Source organism: Orbicella franksi, chromosome 8, assembly GCF_964199315.1.
Source record: "Orbicella franksi chromosome 8, jaOrbFran1.1, whole genome shotgun sequence".
NCBI classification, from domain to species: domain Eukaryota; kingdom Metazoa; phylum Cnidaria; class Anthozoa; order Scleractinia; family Merulinidae; genus Orbicella; species Orbicella franksi.
In genome coordinates this window covers 25416445-25430490 of record NC_138152.1, presented here as the reverse complement: position 1 = coordinate 25430490, position 14046 = coordinate 25416445, and the positions used below count along the sequence as shown (strand labels likewise).

Genomic DNA, 14046 nt, shown 5'->3' with positions numbered 1-14046 from the left:
TTCAAAGTATGGAACTTGATATAGTGAACTGGGGTCATTTTGCAATTTATGTGCGTTGGCTGTTGGGCTGGCGTTACATATCTTCGCTACACAGTGCTGACGAGCCCCAAGAAGGGCGAAACAGCTGTCCACTGGTGCGCTCCTACTTTATCGGCTCTTGTCATGTTAGTGTCTCGAAATGTTTTTGACGAAGTATCAGTCTTGCAGTCTATTGTTTGTCTTTATAAATTTTTTTGGCTGATCAGATCTCTTGTAGATCCTACGTTGGCAGCGTTCATCGTATGCAGTTTCTGGTTTCTCAAAGAATAGAGTTGACGAGGTTACGTAATTAACAATGAGCGATTACATAACACGACGTGAAAAAAAACTAATCTACATTTAATCTGCACGAAAAAAGTACGCAAAAATGAACTAATAAATGCAGAAACTAAACCGAACGCGGCTAGAAATATTTTGATTTGATAGAAACAAAGGCAAAGCAAAAAATAGGCGACGAAATAGAAAACAATTAACTCTCGTGGGTATAGCGGGCTTCCACGGTATATAAGAACCTGTTCAGAGTGATTTCACGTAAAGGCGTATCAGGTTATGCAGAGATAGATACATATACAGCGTAGAAAACAGTAAGTCAGTTTTTCGATATTTTCTACATTTAAACTGCCTCTTTAACAATCATCAGTTTGTTTCCAACATAAATCGAAATCGTTGTTGAAGCAACTTTCGGTAAGTTTGTTGAACTTCTTGTCATTGGTAATGAATGTTCTGTGGTCTTATTATTGTTTTCTAGGTTGAACATGGACCACCTCAGTTTTATCTTCTCCTTGCTGTTAATCGTTTCGGTTACTACTACTACCTTTGGATCTGCGATCAAACCAAACAACCCAAATGGAGAGGTAAAGAAAGAGTTGACTTATGTTATTGCCTTTGATCAAACTTTCTGTTTGCAACCCTGAATGACGTTTCTCTTAAAATTGCTATGGCATTTGAAGTCCGTTTTACGCCTTGAATAAAATTAGAATTTAAAAGCGAGCATGAAAAACGGAAAAGCGCATGAAAATTAGCTTTTGCAACTCGAAGTGCCATTTAGAATCTGAAGTTTATGCCGAGACCTAGCCTGCGAGCAGGCTCCCGGCGACCGAGCGTCCCGCCCCGATCGCCTTGCTCTCCGAATTCTCCAGTTTCGCACTCGTCCGCTCGCTTTGCTCGCAGAATATTTTTTCCGTCCCCGCCGGGAGCCTCTTGGCAGACGAGCTGAGACCTTGTCATACCTATACACTTTTCCAAGAAAGTTGAATTGAAACGTCCACAATTTCATTCAAATACACTAAGTTTACATGTCGAAGGAATTTATTTATATTTTTAACACTTGACAGAGGGTGAAAAACGTCTTTGTGTGTGTTAAACACTAAAAAGGCCTTGGAAATATGTTTTCTTTACATAGCAACTAATAGAACTGCACAAAAGCAAGGTAGTAACAACTTTTATTGGATATTTGTCGCTGTCCATTAGAAAAAAAAAAAAGAATAAAGTGAACAAATACATCGTAAATATTAAATCAGAGAGTTAAAACGAAAATCCAGGTTACTGAAAACAATAAACGATTATAATAATGTTGACATTGTTATTCATGACAACACCATTGATAATTATAATAATAATTATAACAATAACAATAATTACGATGATGTTGCTGCTGATGTTTTTTGTGCATTGTAAACTGATTCAACTATGTTGTCATGATAAGGTGTGAATTAACCATACCAGCCAGAGGACGGTTAAATTTTGGCATAAAACATTCCTAAATAACAATGTGTCAAGCGAGAGTTTTGAAACATTGCTGATTGTTGTTCTAACATTTTAGCTTTTTTCTTCTTTACAAAGCGGGAAGTTGAGGCATTGTTGGCAGATGCTGGTTTAAGCGACTTCCCTGAAATGGTTCCCAATCGCCAGGTAAAAAGAAATTATTGTTTTTTTTTTCTGTAAAATCCAACTGAATGATAATAATAGTAACAACAACAACAACAACAACAATAATAATAATAATAATAATAATAATGATAATAATAGTTCATTTATATAGCGCACACATCCATTTATTGGCCGACGCCCTTTACAAAACTATCCCTAAAAACTACACTGTTACTCTTAGAAACTTAAAAACTAAAAAAATCCCTCTCCCTTTGGGTTGTTTGGTTTGTTTTCCTTTTTCCGGCATAGGAACTGGAGGCCCTTTTGGAGCGATCTCATAACACTGAAGTTAAACTGCCGAAGGACTTGGAAGACCAAGACAGCGAAAAGTCTAAGCGCAAAGGTAAATCATCTTTAGGAATCGGTCTTAGAAAAACAAAACAAAACAAAACAAAACAAAAACAAACAAACAAACAAAACATATCAAAACGTTAAGCATATACACAGAACATTACAGGAGTAAAAACTTTACCAGTTGGTACAATTCTAGTTGAGTTAGCCCTCTAAAGATGGCAAAGGTTTGCCGCCACTCGTCAAAATCAGGAACTGTTGGTATAGCAAGTAGATCTCTAGATCGGTGACTTCAGTGCGAAGGTTTTAAAAACATTTCGGTTGTGAAACTAACTTGCTAATTTCATTTCAGTTGCTGCAGGAACGGTTATTGAAGGTGCTCAACTTACAATCAATCTGTTGAAAGACGTCCTAAATGTTCTCGCTAACGTGAAACGTAAGTGCGCCATTGGCGTTGACAACGAAAGTGGACTTCCTTGGCAGCAAGGCTCTTTCTACTTCTATTCTGGCACTGCGGATGAAAACTTGCCTTATTCTGTGGATAACGGTAAGAAGTGAATCTAGCATTTACAGAGGCTCGCTTAGGCCTTGCCACAAATATCTGGATATGTTTTTGGATATTTAGAATTTTCCGAGATTTTAGAAACATTAAGATATTTAGAAAAGTTAGGCAAATTTAAAAATATTGATACCTATTTTGGCTTAGCCCTGTGTTTTCCTCGCTTTCCCATTGAAACAAGACCAAATTTTATGCCAGAAACAATACAGTTCAGCGATTTACCCCTTGAAAAATGTATTCCATATCACAAAAGCGCTAAAGGAACAAATTTTAAAAATGGCGGAAGCTGGTAACATCGAAGCACCTGAATCTTCTCCTTCAACTCCGTCCACTGAAAGAGATTTTAGAAAGTTTGGCTGGGCTAAGGGATTTAAAATCGGAATTTTTTTTACGATAAAAAATGAGAGATTTTTCAGAGGAGTTTTCAAGATATTTAAAAAGCGTTTGATATTTAGGAGATTTTTTGAGAATTTCTGGGAAGATATTTAGGCGATTTTTCTGCTTAGTTTTTGTTTCACTGAGAAGATATATCAAACACTCGAGACAGTGTTTCATCGGCTATCCAAACACCTCGAATTTCGTCAAAAATACTCCGCTGCGCGTCGTATTTCAACTCTCTTCTCGGTGTTTCAATATCCCGATGAAACACTGTTTCTCGTGTTTGATATATTACTTGAACTTGACTAACACAATATGAGCAACACCAACGTTTCACCTTGTTAAACATATATGTATATTTTTTTTTCTGAGAAGACTCTTGCGCAAACATCCTTCACCATTTCGCGCCATGCTTAATGTGTGATGTAACTTTCTAAGTAATATCCCCATTTTTCAGAATTGGAGTCTCTTTAAAAGGGCCCAGATTCATAACTAAGAAAGAAATTAAGACGGATTCCGCTCAAAGTTCAAGCAATAAGTGCAAAATTTATTTACTAAAAATCTACCCATAGCACGGTAACTTTTTGAATACTATTTACAACATCTCGCTGTAATTCATTTCTCTAGATGACCCCGCGATTAAATCTTCAAGCATTCTCGAGAAATTTAATGTCGAACCTCGTAAAAATGCTTAAAGCGCGTGTTATTGCGTTTTAAACTAACGCGAAACGTCCGTTTTAATTGAAATATGGATAATTAACTTCAAGTCCAGTTTTGTCTTGCGGGGTCAACTTGAGAGCTAAGGTTTCGATAAGATCTTCCTACCTTTATTCAAAATATTGCCATTATTGCTTGAATGTTCTGCGGAAATCACCTTAAAACCCTTGTCAGGAAAGCGCAGATCAAAAACAAATAACTCGGCACATAGTTTTTCGTTCAGGGGTCTTAATATTAATTTTCTATTTAAAAATGCGTTCAAAATTTCAAAAGGAAGACGCAAGTTTGACTTAAGAAAACATGTTTCGGACACTTCAATATTCATAATTAGCTTTTTTTGTTAACATCTTTACATTAGGGCTTAGAAAGTTGCAAACGCCTTTGGAAAACATGTTTTCTAAATATTAAATTGAATTGTGTCGTGATTTTTAAATGTTTACATTTTTTCTAATACTACGAAATTTCAAATATTTTCAAATGTACGAGTACTGCAGCATCGATAAAGTTTGTACTTGTCATGTGTGGCTTGCAGAAGTCCTAGGGCTATATTTTCTAGGGTGGTGGTTTATTATCTTATAATTGATCTCACAGGTCAGTTATTTGCCTCGGCCTTCGGCGTTGGCAAATAATCAATCTGCTTGCCACTCGCAGATCACGATGTTTTGCGATAGCCGAGTTTAAAACCTGTAAATTGTTTGTCTGTTTCTTTTATTCTATTTTCCATAGCGCGCGCTGTTGTTTACGGACCTCGCAAAACGTCTGGACCAGTCGCAACGGGAGCTGTCGGAGTCTTTGCCTACTACATTCCAAGCATCGACAAAACACTTGCTGTGATGTTCTCTGTTCCGTTTGATTATAACTTTTACCAGAACTGGTGGAATGCTAAGCTGTACCCTGGAAACCAAAGGGCCAACTATGATCAGTACTATGATTTGTATTATGATGCAAATCCCTTCAAAGCAAATGGTTGGCATGACAGATCCCTCGGTTCTGGTCTGAAATTTCGCGGCTCTATGTCCAATTCTGGTAAAGCTACCTTGGAAATTCATGTTCTTAAAAAATGAGCAACTGGCATGTAAACTAAAAATGCGTGCACAACTTAATCGCATGACCGATTTTTTTTTTTTTTTTTCCTGTGGTGCTTAGTATTGAAGATTTGAAATGAAAAATAAACGAGTGGGAAAAAGAAACTGTTTTATTGTTTTTCATAAGTTGACCTACACTAAGGAGCTCAATGAGCTAGTCAGGAGCATTCCTCTTAAAGGGCTGATGGCCTCCTCCTTTTAACATGTCAACCCTGTTTGCTACGTAAGGTATTATGGTAGGTGGATTTTTACCAAAAATGCGAAAAATCTCTGTTTGGCTGTTCAAATTGAGAAGACTGAGATAAATATTTTGCAAAAAGAATTGAATGGGGGAAAACGCTTTTTTCACTTTTTGAGTTAAACCAAAACTATCTTTGAATATCATTAACCCCTTACAGCGCGTCGACACCTCTAATTAAAATTCACCGCCAGTTGTCACATATAATGCGAATCCTCCATAGGAAAAAGATGGCGACTGCTAAATTTACCCATAGCTCTTAGCGCACGAAAATGTTGACAAAGCTCATAAAAACGTACAGAAACGTTATAAAATCTTCAAGCATAGGCTACTTAATATCCTTCGTACAGAGACAAATATTGTAAAAATTTGGCTTTCTTTGTGCCCTTAAGGCTGTGGTAGGTTCGCAGGGCATTGTGGTGAAATGTACAGCCGCCATCTTTTTTCCTACGGTGGATTGCGGTGTGGTATTTCATTTGTGCACGCGAAATGTTCTCAATCTGGTTGTTTCATCACAAGTTGGCTTTCGTTCTTGTCAAATTTTCTTTATGTCAGGATGAAAAATTCTTGCCCATTTTCGTCTTCGAAGAAGCTGAAGAGACGAAAATCTGGTGGAACCCACAGGTTCAGCGTCGAACAAGATCTTTGGCTCCGAGCGACCGTACCGTAACCAAGAAGAACGGTTGAAGGAACTCGAGGACACTAGTCTTGCCAATGAAGCTAAAGGACAAAGTACAACAAGTGCTAGCGGCACGAAATTGTTTTAGAACGGACGCGATTCCGAAACTTCCACAACGATAGAGTAGAGCGCAGATGTAGATGTAGACAATGTAGACCTCGAGATTTCCTCTTTTTCATGCTTTTTGGCTTCACGAGTCATGGTTTCAAAAAATGTCTGGAGAACGAAGGAGCCTAAACTTAAGCAACATAATACCAATGCCGCCGACGAAATCTTTTAAGTAAAAGTAATCACGGCAGTTTAACTTTTAGTAGGTCGCTTCTCGGACGATTTCACTGCGACGGGTTTCCGCCCCAGAATATTAGTCGTCTGTTTATTTCAAGTTGTCATAACTCATTGTTGTGGTAAACTGACCCATGTCGACATCTGTCAGTGCGGAGGGGATTTTTAACACCTATTCACATCAATCTCATAAAAGGTTTTTCGTATTTTTCTCGATGAAATAAAACTGCATATAAGGATGAACATTTTTAGTTCGTTTACGCGCGTCTTCCGATGGAATTGGCTGAAAATAGGCAGGTATGTTCTAGGATACCTCCTTCGAAAAAGGGTGTCGGGCTTTGTGTAATTTCGCTTCCGTTTCAAAGTTATGCCTCTTAAGTAGAAGGAAACGTCCGCATTGAAAATATCAAAGTTTAGGAGGGTGTAGGAAAAAGCCAAACCACATCTGGAAAATCGCAGACACCTTTTTGAGGGTGATGTGTGAGAAAAATGTAAAATGTAAAACATTTCCGATGTAAATCGCGCCGCTCCGATCATTCACGCGCGGAAGCGAACCAGTTTAAGCGAAGCAATGTTTCTGGGTATTTCTTTTAATGTCACTGCGACAAAAACTTTTTAGAAAATTTCAAAGATACGATTTTATACCATAACTATTAAACTTTCAGAAAATGTATAGGTTGATGGAGTTTTCTTTCATTCAAGCGCCAGCGTAAGAGCGCGATTTCCAAACACTATCAATCCACCTACCATGATACCTTAATTTTCACATCATGTGTTAGGTATAATATTTTGGTTTGATTTTGTTTCTTTTGCCAAAGTTCTTTAATTTCCTTTCTTCTCTCTAATTCTTTTAACCCTCGGAGGTAATACTCTTTACCCTCGGACGTACAAGGGGGGGGGGGGGGCTGACATCAACCACACCCCCCCCCCATAGAGGGCTTTACCAAAGTTTTTAAAACACAATTTACTCTAAAGGGCTGAAACGTTCAGTAGCTGTTCCTTCATTCACTGCAGAAATTTTGATGTGTCAATTGTGTGTCCATCATTTTTGGGCGAGGAAATGTAAAAGGAACAGGGATGGTCGTCGTAGCTTTTGGGAGTTAAAAAAGCAGTTTTGGTATTTCTTAGGGTGTTTGGCCTTAAAAGGTCCAGAGTGAAAGCTTTTGCGGCACCTTTTAGGGAATTGAGCCGAAAAACGTCGGTGCCAGTTATGTGTTGTTTTAGAATTGGCACCTCTTAGGGGTGAAATAATTTCAAGCCACATCCACAAAACAGGATCCTGAAACCCCTTAGGCGTTCTTTTTGAAATTTCCGTAACCTGCGAACAGGCTCCCGGTGAGTCCGAACGAAACGAGGGAGCCTGTAGACATTCTATTGATGCCGCCGTTTTATGGTACCAGCTCCTGGTATCATGATATGATTGGTTAAATCGCTGATTGTTGAAATCTTTGAGATGAATATTTGACAGATCTTTGTAAAATTACACGACTCCAACGGTTCCTTACAATAGTGCGTTTGCCGTTCTCTTTTAAGTTTCGGTCTCTCGACCTCTCGTTATTTCACAAGTGATTTTGAAGGATGAGGAGGAATTTTAAGTAAAAGCTAGTGGAGTGGAGCCGTTTGGCGAAACGACTTCGGTGGTGTAGGCGAAACGACTTCGACACAAGCGAATCGACTTCTAGGCGAAACGACCGGTTACTGGTCAAAGGCATGGTTTCCGGACTTTCCACTGTTATTGGCACGTCGCTTCGTAGAGTTTGACACCTCTATCATGTGCTTATAATTTCCTTAGGCTCATTTCAGTTTTGGAAAATGTGTTTTAAGCTCTCTAAGTATTGGCTCTAGAGGGACAAAGATAAGTTTGAAATATTCCGTGAACATGTTGCTTACTTGCACTCTATATTATGACGCCCCGCCCGGCTATTTGATTAGGTCGATTAGAACTGTTTCCAAGTACTGAAACTGTAGCTTCTTGACAGGTCTAATTGCCTCATTGACTGAATTGTCACAGGCTAATCACCAAGGGCGGATAGGCACATCAAAAAGAAAGTCTACAGGCTCCCCTGTCCCCGCCCCGATCGCTTCCCTCTCCGAATTCTTAAGTTTCGCGCTCGTCGAGCTTTCTTTTCGACCTCGCCGGGAGCCTGTTCGCAGGCTAAAATTTCCGACGAACAGCCCCGTCTTTTTTATATGGGAGTCTCCCACCCAGGCTTTGATCCTTTGATTGTGAGGTCAATTTTAATTACATCCAGGAGCCATAATCGGGGACGGAGACCGTAAGCGCGTGCTACTTCTAGTATTGGGGCTGTCTCTATGATATGGGACAATTTTTCTATTTTTAGAACAAATTACGCCATCATGTGCGACACACGCGTGTACAATGCTACGAGGATTTTTGCGGATGTAGCGCGGGGAAATGGTGTCCGAAATTCCCGAAATGTTTGATGCTTTTGGCCCACAAATCAATACGTTCATGTCTGTTGGATTTTTGCTTCAGTATTTTCGTCGTAAGCTGCTCCAGTTTGAGTGAAGTAAGACAGTGTCGAATTTAGTTATGTCCCACTCAAAAAGTTGTGTTCCGCTGCTTCTTTTACAAGAGCTCCACATTACTCCATTCTAAGTTTCACATATGTTGAAGATTAACAGCTTGTCCATAAGACAGCAAAAAACCGGTTGGATATATTTGGATATAGCACCGTTTCAGGACTTCAAAGTTTCCCTCCTCTTGCCACACGCTTGCGAGGATTTCGCCAGAGTCTATCGCGACCGAAAAGTAAAAAAAAATAATGTCAAGTTTGAGTTTCGCCTGACTTGTAAGCAACGCTTGATGTTTTATCAAGGCCCAATAAGTGACAATAACGTTTACGTCTGTAGATGCTGCTCAGTTTTGTTTGTGTAAAAATCCAATTGTCTATTGTCGATCAATAAGAGCGCCCGCCGATGCGTGTTTTGTACAGTCGGTAAAACATGACAAATTGGACTTCCGCACTTTCGTGTGAAAACGTACATCGAACTCATATAATATCTCTAGTTTTGAAATATGTTTAAGGTGATAAATGTTTGAGAACATATTAAAAGCTTAGCTCAAAATATGCGAATACAGCAGAAATAATCAGCAAAGTGACGATGACGCTTTCTTTAATCAACTCGAATAACGATTTCGATTTCGTTGGTTGAGTTATCAAAACTCCTTGTCTATTTTATTTTGGCAGTGTAAAATTTCACTAGGTTGTAAAAGAAATGCACATAATGTTAGGAGCCTTTTGGCGTCGGTGAAAATTGTTGCAACTTCTCAGCACAAAAGACAACGAAAGAAATCTTTGTCAAGATTTGTTGACAATTGAAAACACCGACTCGGATTTGGAAGTACACGAGCTGCACTATGCAAATTAGCTACTTATGTACGCGTCTGACTTTCCTTTCAAAAACTTTTGCAAACTCGCCATACAAACAGAACAATAAGAAACTATCAAAAACAGGGTTTGGTTATGATTAAGCATTGTTTGGGAAACTCACAAATTAACTCGATACCAGAGTAAAGTGTTTTCTTGCATAACTTTTCTTTCCAGAACCAAACGCAAAATCTTACTCGTACAACTAGCGCGAGCAGATATTGTTCATTCGCAGCGCGAAATTGAAGTCATGCTTTCGAGCCTGAAAAACTCACCTTTTTCATTAGCTCAGAGCATAAAAATACATCTAAGAGCCCTGGTTCTTATTCCCTGCCTTATTTCCTGCCATCGCTGTGATAAATCTGCGGGAGAATCTCGCAACTCTCACCATTCAGTTGATCACACAACGTGACAACACCCACGCGAGAGCCCTCGACATGTGCGTGGATCCGCGCAGATATATGACGTCAGGATGGCGCAATTTGTTCTAAAAATAAAAAAAAATTAACCGGTATCATAGGTGCGCGCGGATCCTAAGACTTACGGTCTCCGTCCCCGATTATGGCTCCTGTTACATCCTGATATTAACGATAAACACAGAAAAACAGCAAACAAAGGTTTCTTTTCCTTTAGCGATGGTTAGCGAAGAGCAAACACAGCGAAATAACCAGTACGCTGGACAAAACTGTTCTGGATCGACGTTTTGCCGCGAAAAATTAAAACAAACATAGTGACACAAAAAAAATTTGAGATTGTCTTAAACTTTACTAAATTCCACACATGGAAACTTATTTTTATATGGATCACGCACGAAAGGCTTGCGTTACACCTTGTCCAAATTTGGTAACTGAGTCACAAAAGTATTGAAAATCACGTGATTTCTGAGAAAAATGAGTCATATTTGGAGTGTTGTTTTGCGAAGAAACTCTTTATGTGCCGGTGGATCTTTTTGTCACGATTTTGACAAGAAAGCATGAGAAAGACTCTTAAAACTTATTTGGCCACTGAAATACAATATGATCTTAGAACTCTGAAACTGTTCTTGCCACTAGATCGGTCTTGCGCCTGTTTTGACGATGGCTGTCTTTTATTGCGCTTCGTACAAGCCACAATTTGCTCAAAATTATGCCGTGTTAAGGCGTTGTCGGCCAATAACAATAGGCACTGCTATTTGAGCTTTTAGAAATGTTTACGGGCTTGTTTCTGGGCCCATCTACCAGTAGCTTGCCATTTGTTCGGATTTTCCTGCATAACAGCTTGAAATAACTTTGTTGGGTTGCTTGGTGGCCCTTCAGTAATAGCATCGCAAAGTGAATCTTTGATTCTCTAAACCGCTGATGTATCACCGGGTTATAGTGCTGTTTAAATGGATTATCGCTCCTTCCTCATGCCATCTCGTCGAATTCATGAAAATATCCACAAACACGCAACGATATTCTTCGCATAACAACACTACGACGTCGATGTAAACCATAACAATTTTTATCTTAGAAATCACGCAATTTTCCATGCTTTTGTGATTCAGTCCGCAAATTTAGATACGCTTTAAATAAACGCAAGCCTCCCTTGAGTGATCTATGTGAAAATAATTTTCCGTGTGTGGAATTTAATAAGGTTTAAGACAACCAAAACAGTTTTGTCCAGCGTACTAGGTTATTTAGGTACTAGGTTATTTACCGTTTACACGGATAAAACGGTTCGTCATCTGTTTGCGCAAATGGTAAGCAAAAATCCCCTAATTTTGAATTCCGTACGTGTTGGGTATTTACCATTAACTCGGCAAGTCTTAATTTACCAAGAGAGTCTAGACTAGTTCAACCTGCTCATCACAATTCCACAACTTGTAAATGGTGAGCACATTTTTCATTCGGGCATTTCGTTTGGAAATTTTGAACTAGGAACTTTCGAAATGTTTCGCTTATTTGGAAAATTTTCCGGTCGGTAGAGCCAAATTTGTGTTACGCAGCATTTACATTCTGACCGAAATTTCCGGAAGTTTTTGTTAAATGGTATACAATCATAATTAGACTGTATTGATATAAAATCAATTAGCATGTTTTGAATCAATTTTTGCGGAATAAATATGAAATAAAATCGTTTTAATTTAGTAAGAGATTAAACACAATATGAATCAAGCTGTTTGCACGCTGCTCTGTAGTGTGTGTACTTTAGCTTATTGTAAACATTTTGCTCGAGAATAAATTGAGCAAGTTTATTATTCCTTTTCTTTGTTTCCTGACTCTATTGCGATCTACTGGCAATCGGGTTTTTGGTTGGCTCTTTAAGAATCAAGCGGAATCATGCAATTTTCACCCTTCAGTTCGATCCTGAACCTGGTTCTATTGCTCGGCGTGGTAAGTCAATTAAGATGAAGACAGTCACAAGACAACTGCAATTAGTCTTAAAAGTTGTACATTATCAAATACAATCTGGTGCTAATTATAAACACAGTTATCTAAAAAAAAATTGCGAACACATGATATGGTTTTGATTTAGGAATCAGTAGGCTAAAGGGATGAAAACGAAACATTAGATTTTAAATGGAAGGAACCGATTCGGTACTGACTGTTGATTTCAAACGACTGCCCACAAATTCACTACGAATAATATTATAAACTATAGGTACAACTGCTAAAAAGAATGATAACGTTGTTCCGTTGAAAAACAAAACTTGTTGCTGTCGAATATTCGGGAAAGAAGTCGCCCGAAAATGGCCTGGCGTATCCGACTATCCCGAATTATTAAATTCTCAGCCTCGGATAATGCAATTCTAGCTTTCTGATTGGTTCACTGGATCTCGGTTACCAGCCATTATACCTGCGTTTGACCTTATATGGAAATGAAAGCGGCAAATGTCGCTCGGCATGAGCTTTTTCGCGTGAAGCGAAGTTCGTCGACAAAAAAAATGGATGAAAAAAAAGCACATTCGGTGAGCTATCTACACAGGAAATACGGGAAATTATGGACAATGCCGTCCCAGTAACAACAAAAAAGCCACAAAGCTCGAGATAAGATTATTTAACGGTACGTATACGTTAAGTTTCCCTTAAAGTTGCAAAATTAAAATACGACCGGCGAGATTTTACGCATTCATGAAGATTATGTAACAAAAACAAATTTTACCTGAACAGAATGGCTTGCTAGTCCTGGTGACACCAAATTTTCGGAACCGATATAAGAAATGTCAAAAGAAGAACTGAATGTTGAGTTGAAGTGTTTTTACTCGTCTGCGAGGAAGAAAGATGACACGTATTGCAAAAGTTCATTGATTAAATCCATTAAAGCCGCCAGTTGATCATTTCCTTCGCACGCCGTCGCACAACAAACCGTTTTCCATTATCTCTGACCAGGTAAATAAATTATTAGAGCATATGCATTTGTAAAAGGCCGCAGGAAAACAGGTATAATTGCCGGCGTAGTCCATAAGAAACCAGTTTCCAATGAGCAGATGAGGAAACTGTTCCACTAAGCAAGCTCGGATCGGCCGAGAGCAAGAATCCCGAACAGCTACAGAGGACGACCTAGTTTTATCTCAGTCTCTTTTTTGGCCGACGACGACGAGAGAATCAACGACAGCTAGCGCCAACAATTCTGTCCTTGCGAAAAACACCTCAAGGAGTTGAGTGTTTTGAGCTGAACCGAAGTAAGCCCGGTTCTTTACCAGCCACGAAAAACCACCAGGGTGGCCTCGGAGATTCTGAAGATGAATCTGACGCTAAGATAGTTTCTGTCCTTGACTCTAAAACTGACCAACAGTGAGCTCCACACATACAGCTCGAAATGCCAAGGCTTTTAAAGCAAGGGAATCCTGAGAGAGATCTTGTCTAGAATAATTTTGGCACAACGTCTGTGTCACATGGCGATCAAAGTTTTCCGCAGCATTATTACAATGGCAATGTGCAAGTGCACAATTATTTGGCTCTTCTCCATGACTCGAACTTGAACGCTTTTCAAACTTTCTGACCAAGGTTATATCTCCTTCATTTGATAGACGTTTCTTGAATTCTACTTGATTGTAATTTCATTCAGCAAATTCGCTTGCTTCGCTCTCAAATTTTTCATTCAACTAATTTTACAAACGGCGCGCATGTCATGTGATTTCCCACTTGTTGTTGTTTTTGTCACATCGACTTCCGGTCGTTTTGTAAAATTAAAATCCAATAAAATTAAGCTATATTTCCAAGAATACAAACGCACCGAATTTAATAAAACAATTATTCCATTCGCGCTTGTTGGATATGAGATTGGTTATGGCCAACTCAGCCCTACGGGCCTCGTTGGCTATTTACCATCTCATATCCAACGCGCGCTCATGGAATAATTGTTAAGTATTCTGTCAGTCTATTCACGAAGGCTTGCGGCGAAGTATTCAATTTCTGTAGCCATGGCTCTGATTGGAGTTTAATTTTTTCTTGTTTTTAGATCGCTAATTCCTGTTGTCTGCATACCTCATGCTC

At 39.0% G+C, this 14046-nt stretch overlaps 1 protein-coding gene across 1 annotated transcript; it reads left to right on the top strand.

Annotated features, from left to right (window-relative positions):
- The first annotated feature begins 778 nt into the window (after positions 1-778).
- Positions 779-5096, top strand: LOC145495311 (DELTA-actitoxin-Afr1e-like). Its single transcript, XM_081474905.1, has 5 exons — positions 779-893; positions 1882-1950; positions 2218-2311; positions 2612-2806; positions 4640-5096. The coding sequence occupies exons 1-5, from the start codon at positions 795-797 to the stop codon at positions 4975-4977; spliced, it is 795 nt and encodes a 264-aa protein (XP_081331031.1). The 5' UTR covers positions 779-794; the 3' UTR covers positions 4978-5096.
- The last annotated feature ends 8950 nt before the right edge of the window (positions 5097-14046 follow it).

Coding starts and splice junctions, on each gene's coding strand:
- LOC145495311 (XM_081474905.1), top strand. CDS start 795: ATGGACCACCTCAGTTTTATCTTCTCCTTGCTGTTAATCGTTTCGGTT. Junction 894..1,881: donor CAAACAACCCAAATGGAGAG/GTAAAGAAAGAG, acceptor TTCTTTACAAAG/CGGGAAGTTGAGGCATTGTT. Junction 1,951..2,217: donor AAATGGTTCCCAATCGCCAG/GTAAAAAGAAAT, acceptor TTTCCGGCATAG/GAACTGGAGGCCCTTTTGGA.